Source organism: Anolis sagrei, chromosome 5 (assembly GCF_037176765.1).
Source record: "Anolis sagrei isolate rAnoSag1 chromosome 5, rAnoSag1.mat, whole genome shotgun sequence".
Classification (NCBI taxonomy): domain Eukaryota; kingdom Metazoa; phylum Chordata; class Lepidosauria; order Squamata; family Dactyloidae; genus Anolis; species Anolis sagrei.
In genome coordinates this window covers 13,302,211-13,311,993 of record NC_090025.1, presented here as the reverse complement: position 1 = coordinate 13,311,993, position 9,783 = coordinate 13,302,211, and the positions used below count along the sequence as shown (strand labels likewise).

At 45.4% G+C, this 9,783-nt stretch overlaps 1 protein-coding gene across 1 annotated transcript; it reads right to left on the bottom strand.

Moving 5' to 3' along the window:
- Positions 1-484: 484 nt before the first annotated feature.
- LOC132777075 (uncharacterized) lies at positions 485-4,686 on the bottom strand. The gene is made up of 2 exons (XM_060779384.2): positions 4,552-4,686; positions 485-2,904 (listed from the first exon to the last, which is right to left on the bottom strand). The coding sequence occupies exon 2, from the start codon at positions 2,901-2,903 to the stop codon at positions 1,563-1,565; it is 1,341 nt and encodes a 446-aa protein (XP_060635367.2). The 5' UTR covers position 2,904; positions 4,552-4,686; the 3' UTR covers positions 485-1,562.
- Positions 4,687-9,783: the final 5,097 nt, after the last annotated feature.

Below are 9,783 nucleotides of genomic sequence, written 5' to 3'. Positions count from 1 at the left end.
TTTTCCTGGGATTTTATGTCAGTGTTTGTTTTATGGAAGCTTTGAATGTTTGCTGTTGTACGTTGGAATCTGCCCCCAGTTCCCCTGGGGAGATAGGGCAGAATACAAATAAAGTTATTATTATTATAGACATTCAACCAAACTTCTAATTTTTCTTTTGTCGTGTCAGGAGTCACTCCTGTTGTGAGAGAATTGGCCGTCTGCAAGGACGTTGCCCAGGGGACGCCCGGATGATTTGATGTTTTTATCATCCTTGTGGGAGGCTTCTCATGTCCCCGCATGAGGAGCTGGAGCTGATAGAGGGAGCTCATCCACCTCCCCGGATTCGAACCTGCGACCTGTCGGGTCTTCAATCCTGTCAGCACAGGGCTTTAACCCACTGCGCCACCGGGGGTCCTTCTAATTGGTGCAGATTAATTGGAGTGGGTGTCGCACCCCAGACCTGACCCCACCTATGACCAGAGCATGACACAGGAGTCCAGAGTAAAGATAAAACAGTTTATTGTAAAAAGCACACAAACAATATATAGTAAAAAACAGGAATAGGGAAATAGGTGTAATATCCAAAAAGTCAGCAATCAAACGTCTCTTGCAAATACACTAGCAAGACTGTTCAAGAATAGTCCAAAATCCAAAAGCGGCTTGAGTCCATTGGCACAACTTGAACAAGGATACATGACATGAACATGGAAAAACATGGGAAAATTCCCAGAATACTTGAATCCCAAAACCAAAACAAGAACTAGAGAACCCAGGCTTGAGTGTAACTTAAAAGCTATGTTGCCTGAACTGAAGAGCAAAGAGCCCGCAGCTCCTAATATATATAGACATGAAAGCATTATGACTCACTTCCAACTGAGATGTGTTGACCTATGAAGCTACTTGAATCCCAAAACAAGAACCTAGGCCTGAGTGTAACTTAAAAGCCACGTTGCCTGAACTGAAGAGCAAAGAGCTCCTAATATATAGACATGAAAGTATTATGACTCACTTCCAACTGAGATGTGTTGACCTACGAAGCTACTTGAATCCCAAAACAAGAACTAGAGAACCCAGGCTTGAGTGTAACTTAAAAGCCATGTTGCCTGAACTGAAGAGCAAAGAGCCCGCAGCTCCTAATATATAGACATGAAAACATTATGATTCACTTCCAACTGAGATGTGTTGACCTACGAAGCTGCCTATCTACTTGAATTTGCAGGTGAGCCTCCTAACTTAGATTAATGTCACCAATGAGAATTTCTAATCAATTCGCCTTTGCTGGACTCCTTATCTGGAGAGGATGATTCCAACTCCCATGAACGGCCTTGAAGATCAGAGGCAATTCTATTCCTCTAAAGTAGTTTTATTTTCTGGCTCTGCTTGAGAATGGCCTTCTGCACAAGACTGAATCCCAGGGCCTGCTTCAAAAAAGGAAAGCCCACAATCCCATCTAACTCAAAATAATCAGTGAACCCATCAGCCTGCAGTGATTGATGCTGAAATACAACACTGGGGCTCTTTGGAAAGGGAAGGAGTCCCCTGTACCATTTTGGGATATTTATTATCCTTTCAGATGGTTTTCAGGGATTTTCTCTATTGCAAAATTTGGATGAATGCGTTCCATTGCAGATCGAACAGCAATGTTGGAATCTGCAAACCCTTCTGAAGCACTCACCCTGGGAGGAGTATACCCAGCACACGGCCCTTTGTTTTTGCTGCTGGGAGGACACTTGGTAAAGGCTCTGTTCCTGTTCAGAAGTTAGAATGGTATGGCCACTGTCGGATTTTTCATACCGAGTCCACCGTGGAGGGGTTATGACCTGCATCCACAGATAACCTTCAATGAGATCCCACCTCAATGTGGGATTCCGAGCTGCTGCCATTCTAAAACGCTTATCATAAAGCAGCCAAGCGTTGCCCGAATAGTCAACGTAAGTGTTGTGGATAATGTTCAAATACTTAAATAATGAGCACCCTCTGGTCGGATATGCTTTTGTTATGACGACAGCATATATCATAAAACCATTAAGCCAATTAGGAAAGATTTGATCTATCTCTCTCTTCTTCATATTTTCTTCATCATCTGATTCGTCTGGCTCTCTAAACAGCAGTGAAAATAAATCTATGTATTCTCCCCTCAGTATTTTGTCTATTGTTTTTTGTGCAAGGTGTCCACCCAACTCAATTGTGCTGCTCTCATGGGTATCCTTCAGAGGATACTCAGGAGTTCCCCAATATTGATGATAGGGACCATGTCTGTCTGGCAATGTCTGGACACTAGTTATTGTCCCTAAATCCTGCTGGTTGGGCTGCTGAGGCCAGCAATTCTGAGGCTGCAGCACTGATGTTGTTGACTTTTGGGCAGCACTAGCTTGTGAATTTGTGTTGGTGTTACTCGCGGGTCTGGCCACTTGGGTGTTGCTTGCGGGTCTGACCACTTGGGTGTTATTCACGGGTCTGACCACTTGGGTGTTACCCGCGGGTCTGACCACTTGGGTGTTACTTGCGGGTCTGGCCACTTGGGTGCTACTTGCGGGTCTGCTTGACAATGATGGCTCCAATATGTGCACCTGGGGAGCTGTCTCCAGTGTCTTGGTGGGACCCTCCAGCTTGACTGTGGGCTGGCCAGAACTCACATCCCTCTTTCTTCTTCTGGACTCCGCCTCTAAGGCGGAGATACGGGAAAGAAGAGATTTTATGAGCAAACGCTTACTAGCTAAGCGAACCGGCCTAGAACTGGGAGTCATTTTTCCGTTCCTCCTTTCCAGTGCAGCCACCCGATCCAATAAGATCTTGAGATCTTCCATTGTGATGTTAACTTTGTCCAAAGAGGCCATGTTTGAAGGGAACGGGTGCTTGGTCGGAGCCTTTTTGGCCAGGCCCTTGCCCTTAGTGATCCCAACATTCTTCTTAGGAGCCATTCTGTTGAAAGAAAGCATAGTTGGCCATGAGCGGAAATCATGAGTGTATGAGTAAATAATAAAAAGGCCAGCTTTCAATCACCAGCTGCTGTAAATCTTCCCAACCAAAATGTTGACAGTTTGAAGCCAGGTCAGGGTGAGCTCCTGACTTTCAGCCCAGCTCCCCACCCACCTTGCAGATGCAGGCAATGTGATAAATTAGGCACAGCATTTAGGATGGAAGTTTACGAACAAAAGCTCTTTGGCAAGGAGATGGAGAAGAAGAGCGGATATAAATACTGTAAATAAATAATACATTTTGGAGGCTGTGCTCACTTCCAGCCACAGGAGGGTCCTGTGGCTGGAAGTGAGCACAGTCTCCAAAATTTAATACTTTATTTATTTACAGTATTTATATTCCACCCTTCTCACCCTGCAGGGGACTCAGGGTGGATTACAATGTGCATATACATGGCAAACATTCAATGCCAAAGACACACAACATATATAGACACACGGAGGCTATTTAACATTCCAGCTTTTTTATCACCAGGGGAACTGTGGCTTCACTGTCCATTTGTGACACCGATGAAGTACTTCCTCATTCTTTGCATGCTTGCTGGAGATTTTTATGGTTATGGATTTTTATGTTGCATTTGTCCCTGTTGAACTTCATTTTGTTAGTTTTGTTGAATCATCTCTCTAATCTGTTGATTGTTTTGAATTCTTCTGGAGTATTGGCTCTCCCTGGATGATCATGCCTTCGAACCCTTCATCTAAGTCATTAATAACGATGTTTCCATTTGGGGCCACCTTCCCATCCAGGGGCCAACCATGTGGTCTTTAAAAGGGGCAGCCATTTTGGTCTGGTGCTGTAGTTCCACACTACTATATTTAGAGCGCAATATTGTAGTGTATGTGGGACTAGTTTTGCTGTGTGATCCAAGTCAACTGAGGTCTTTGTGTACGTGTGGTCAGAACAACGTCTGCTTAAGAACTAAGACTAAACCAATTGATACGATATACCATTATTGATAATGCTAACGCCGATTGGATTGGTGTTGGATGGTGAAGAGAAAGCTTGTTTTCTTCTTCCCTGGAGACTAGGACACAATGGAACAAACTACAAGAAAGGAGATTCCACCTGAACATGAGGAAGACCTTCCTGACTGTGAGAGCTGTTCAGCAGTGGAACTCTCTGCCCTAGAGTGTGATAGAGGCTCCTTCTTTGGAAGCTTTTAAGCAGAGGCGGGATGGCCATCTGTCGGGGGTGATTTGAGTGCAATATTCCTGCTTCTTGGCAGAATGGGGTCAGACTGGATGGCCCATGAGGTCTCTTCCAACTCTGGGAAGAGATTCCTAGCCCCAGCCCATCAAAAGCTCAGCCAATCCCGGGCCAGGGAGGGAGGATTCAAGCTGTAACAACGAAACAGACTCTCTTTAGCTCCTTGCAGGAGGGCAGGCTTTCCTAGGCCAGGGGTGACTACATCTGCCTCTATGGTATGTCCTCAACTGCCTTTGAGGAGTTAATTCGAATCTGGGAACTTAATTAATTGCAAGCTCCCCACTCAAAGCCTCTCCGGGTTGTGGAAAACAAAAAGCAGGGAAAGGGCGAGAGGGAAAGGAGGAGGAGGTGGGATGCCAGGCCCAGCCCACGTGCCGCACTTACAGAGAGCCCCAGAAGCACGTCCGCACTCTTCAGCCGCTGGAACCCAAAAGAACGCTGTGGCGGAGTGTTGTAGCAACGCTGGCTCCGCCCCCAAGCGGACTTCGCGCCAAATTGACTCGACTCGAAGATGACTCCGCCCCCAGGCAAGCTCCGCCCCCAAACAGACCCGCCCCCGAGCTGACTCCGCCCCCCAAATCATAGAATCAAAGAGTTGGAAGAGACCTCATGGGCCATCCAGTCCAACCCCATTCTGCCAAGAAGCAGGGATATTGCATTCAAAGCACCCCTGACAGATGGCCATCCAGCCTCTGTTTAAAAGCTTCCAAAGAAGGAGCCTCCACCACACTCTGGGGCAGAGAGTTCCACTGCTGAACGGCTCTCACAGTCAGGAAATTCTTCCTAATGTTCAGATGGAATCTCCTCTCTTGTAGTTTGAAGCCTAGTCTCCAAGGAAGCAGAAAACAAGCTTGCTTCCTCCTCCTGTGGCTTCTTCTCACATATTTATACATGGCTATCATATCTCCTCTCAGCCTTCTCTTCTTCAGGCTAAACATGCCCAGTTCCCTAAGCCGCTCCTCATAGGGCTTGTTCTCCAGACCCTTGATCATTTTAGTCGCCCTCCTCTGGACACATTCCAGCTTGTCAATATCTCTCTTGAATTGTGGTGCCCAGAATTGGACACAATTCTGGGCACCAAGAGGCTTCCCCAAGATTTTATTTATTTGTTGTGTCAGAGCAACCAGCCCATTATATTACATTGCTAACAGAACAAAGCAAACAAACAGAGAAAATACAAAACGTGTGAGTTTGGTAGTTGAGTAGATGTCCTTTGACCAGTATCTGGCCACTTGGAGTGCTTCTGGTGTTGCCGCAAGGAGGTTCTCCATTGTGCATGTGGCAGGGCTCAGGGTGCATTGCAGCAGGTGGTCAGTGGTTTGCTCTTCTCCACACTCGCATGTCGTGGATTCCACTTTGTGGCCCCATTTCTTAAGGTTGGCTCTGCATCTCGTGGTGCCAGAGCGCAGTCTGTTCAGCGCCTTCCAAGTCGCTCAGTCTTCTCTGTGCCCAGGGGGGAGTCTCTCATTTGGTATCGGCCATTAATTGAGGTTCTGGGTTTGAGCCTGCCACTTTTGGACTCTCGTTTGCTGAGGTGTTCCAATGAGTGTCTCTGTAGATCTTAGAAAACTATGTCTTGATTTAAGTCATTGACGTGCTGGCTGATACCCAAACAGGGGATGAGCTGGAGATGTCTCTGCCTTGGTCCTTTCACTATTGGCTGCTACTTCCCGGCGGATGTCAGGTGGTGCAATACCGGCTAAACAGTGTAGTTTCTCCAGTGGTGTAGGGCGCAGGCACCCTGTGATAATGCGGCATGTCTCATTAAGAGACACATCCACTGTTTTAGTGTGGTGAAATGTGTTCCACACTGGGCATGCATACTTGGCAGCAGAGTAGCGTAGCGCAAGGGCAGATGTCTTCACTGTGTCTGGTTGTGATCCCCAGGTTGTGCCAGTCAGCTTTTGTATGATGTTGTTTCTAGCGCCCACTTTTTGCTTGATGTTCAGGCAGTACTTCTTGTAGGTCAGAACACAGTCCAGAGTGACTCCCAGGTATTTGGGTGTGCTGCAATGCTCCAGTGGGATTCCTTCTGAGGTAAACCTCAGAGCTCGGGATGCTTGTCTGTTCTTGAGATGAAAGGCACATGTCTGTGTTTTAGATGGGTTAGGGATCAGTTGGTTTTCCCTATAATAGGCAGTAAGAGCACCTAGAGCTTTGGAGAGCTTCTGTTCTACCATCTCAAAGCTCCCTGCTTGAGCAGTAATGGCACGATCATCAACATAGATGAAGCTCTCTGTCCCTTCTGGCAGTGGCTGGTCATTTGTGTAGATGTTGAACATGGATGGAGCAAGCACACTCCCCTGAGGCAGGCCGTCCTTCTGTTTCCGCCATCTGCTTCTCTGGCCCTGGAACTCAACAAAAAAGCTCCTGTTTTGTAACAGGTTTCCTATGAGGCGGGTGAGGTGGTCGTCCTTTGTGATATTATACATTTTTCTCAGGAGGAGGCGGTGGTTCACAGTATCATAGGCTGCTGACAAGTCTATGAAGACAGCTCCTGTGATCTGCTGCCTTTCAAAGCCATCTTCTATGTGCTGAGTCAGGTTCACTTGCGATGTGCAGCTTTTGCCTTTCTTTCAAGGATGCCATCCATCCATCTTGCCGCCCTCTTTCTTTTTCCTTCCATTTTCCCCAGCATAATTATCTTCTCTAAGCTTTCCTGTCTTCTCATGATGTGGCCAAAGTACTTCATCTTGGTCTCTAGTATCCTCCCCTCCAATGAGCAGTCAGGCATTATTTCCAGAAGGATGGACTGGTTGGATCTTCTCGCAGTCCAAGGCACTCTCAGAACTTTCCTCCAGCACCACAGTTCAAAAGCGTCTCTCTTCCTTCGCTCAGCCTTCCTTATGGCCCAACTCTCACATCTGTAGGTTACTATGGGGAATACCTTTGCTTTAACTATGTGGATCTTTGTTGCCAGTCTGATGTCTCTACTCTTCACTATTTTATCGAGACTGGACATTGCTCTCCTCCCAAGAAGTAAGCGTCTCCTGATTTCCTGGCTGCAGTCTGCATCTGCAGTAAGCTTTCCACCTAGAAATACAAAGTTTGACACTGCTTCCACGTTTATTCCCTCTATTTCCCAGTTGTCAATAATTCTTGTTGTCAAAATCTGGGTTTTTTTTATGTTTAGCTACAACCCAGCTTTTGCGCTTTCTTCTTTCACCTTGGTTAGAAGACTCCTCAGCTCCTCCTCACTTTTGGCCATCAAAGTGGTATCATCTGCATATCTAAGGTTGTTAATGTTTCTTCCAACAAATTTCCGCCCAGTCTTGCATTCGTCAAGCCATGCACATTGCATGGTGTGTTCTGCATACAAGTTGAATAGGTTGGGTGAGAGGATACAACCCTGCCGTACACCTTTCCCAATCTTGAACCAGTATGTTGCTATAACTATACTTATAACTATAGTTGCAGCTAGTTACTTACAACTATAGATGGCATGATTTTAATATGAAATGTTTTTAAATGTTTAATATGTTTTAATTTTAATCTAAATTTATTTATCTATTTATTTGGAATTTTATGTGTTTTTAAGACAATGAATAATTGCCTCTATGTAAGCCGCACACTGCACTTACTTTATAATCCTACATACCACCTGCCACATCAGCACTTTTAATCTTGTACCCATTATTCTGGCCCGGCCCAGTTTTATAGTGTCTTGATGTATTGTTTATTGTCTGTTGTTTATACTGCTTAACTGTTTTTAATTTGCTTTAGGTGTTGTATTGTTGTGTTGTGTTTTGAGGCCTTGGCCTATGTAAGCCACATCGAGTCCTTTGGGAGATGCTAGCGGGGTACAAATAAAGTTATAATAATAATAATAATTGCCTTCAGGGTAGAAGGCGGGGTATAAACAGAATAAATAAGTAAATAAATAAATAATACAATATGCTTTAATTTTAATCTAATCTAACCTTATTTTATTTTATTTGAATGTTATCTGTTTTTAAAACATTGAATAATTGCCTCTATGTTAGCCACCTTGAGTCGCCTTCAGGATACATAAAGGTGGAGTATAAATAGAATAAATAATAAATAAATAAACACTGGCCAGCCCTGGGAAGCCCTGGTTCTTGAGCGCTCTAACTGGAGGTCAGCTGTGACCAGCAGTGCTGCAGATTTCAAAGGGCGAAATGGAGAAACGTGCCAAGAGGAAGGCGCATCAAGTCAACCCTGACCGGGACTGCCTTCCTCCTGGAAACCGATGTCCTCGCTGCGGGAGAACGTGCGGATCTAGAATAGGGCTCAACAGACACATATGCATCCACTGCCAAGACACTACACTTGGAGGAACATCATCCTCAGGCTATGTAAGTAATGTTAAGTAAGTATGTAAACTATGGCCAGTTCCATACCCGCGGGAGAACCCACACACATCCTCCGATTTGTAGTTTTCAGTCCCAATGAAAAGAGTGCAGGAATCATGAAAGATGCACACAGATTTATTTATTGAGAGCAGGTACTTTGCTTGTTGTTGTTCATTCGTTCAGTTGTCTCCGACTCTTCGTGACCTCATGGACCATCCCACGCCAGAGCTCCCTGTCAGCCGTCACCACCCCCAGCTCCTTCAAGGTCAGTCCAGTCACTTCAAGGATGCCATCCATCCATCTTGCCCTTGGAGGTACTTTGCACAAGGTGTAAATAATGCAGATGGGAAAGGCACAGTTTTATAGAGAAGGGAAATCAAACCTTTGCAATGAGGAATGAATAAAAGGCAAAACATTCTGCTGATGCATCCAAAGATTTATTTACTTTAAGCATAGGTCAAAATATAGAAATTAATCCTCATATATGTAGGTCAATACGTAGCAATTAATTCTCTTATCCTTGTAAAAATATTCAAGATATTGTCGAAGGCTTTCATGGCTGGAATCACTGGATTGTTGTAGTTTTTTCGGGCTATATGGCCATGTTCGAGAGGCATTCTCTCCTGACGTTTCGCCTGCATCTGTAGCAAACATCCTCACTGGAGCCCCTGGTGGCGCAGAGGGTTAAACCCCTGTGCTGGCAGGACTGAAGACCGACAGGTCGCAGGTTCGAATCCAAGGAGAGGCGGATGAGCTCCCTCTATCAGCTCCAGCTTCTCATGCGGGGACATGAGAGAAGCCTCCCAGAAGGATGATAAAAACATTAAATCATCCTGGCGTCCCCTGGGCAACATCCTTGCAGACAGCTAATTCTCTCACACCAGAAGCAACTTGCAGTTTCTCAATTTGCTCCTGACACGACAAAAAAAATATCAAAGGCTTTCATGGCTGGAATCATTGGGCTGTTGTAGGTTTTTTGGGCTATATGGCCATGTTCTAAAGGCATTTTCTCCTGACGTTTCACCGGCATCTATGGCAAGCATCCTCAGAGGTAGTGAGGTCTGTTGGAACTGATTACCTTGATTAGCATTTGATTGCCTGGAAACAGAGAGGAAACAAACAAGGACGTCGAATTACCTCTCAACAAAAGATTGCCCCAGGCACTGCCAAATCAAATGCTAATCAAGGTGATCAGTTGAAACATTCACACGTAGTTCCAACAGTCAAGAATCCTTTGTCCCACCTTGGTCATTCCACAGATATATAAACCCTCTTTCCTAGTTCCAACAGACCTCACTACCTC

Coding starts and splice junctions, on each gene's coding strand:
- LOC132777075 (XM_060779384.2), bottom strand. CDS start 2,903: ATGGCTCCTAAGAAGAATGTTGGGATCACTAAGGGCAAGGGCCTGGCC.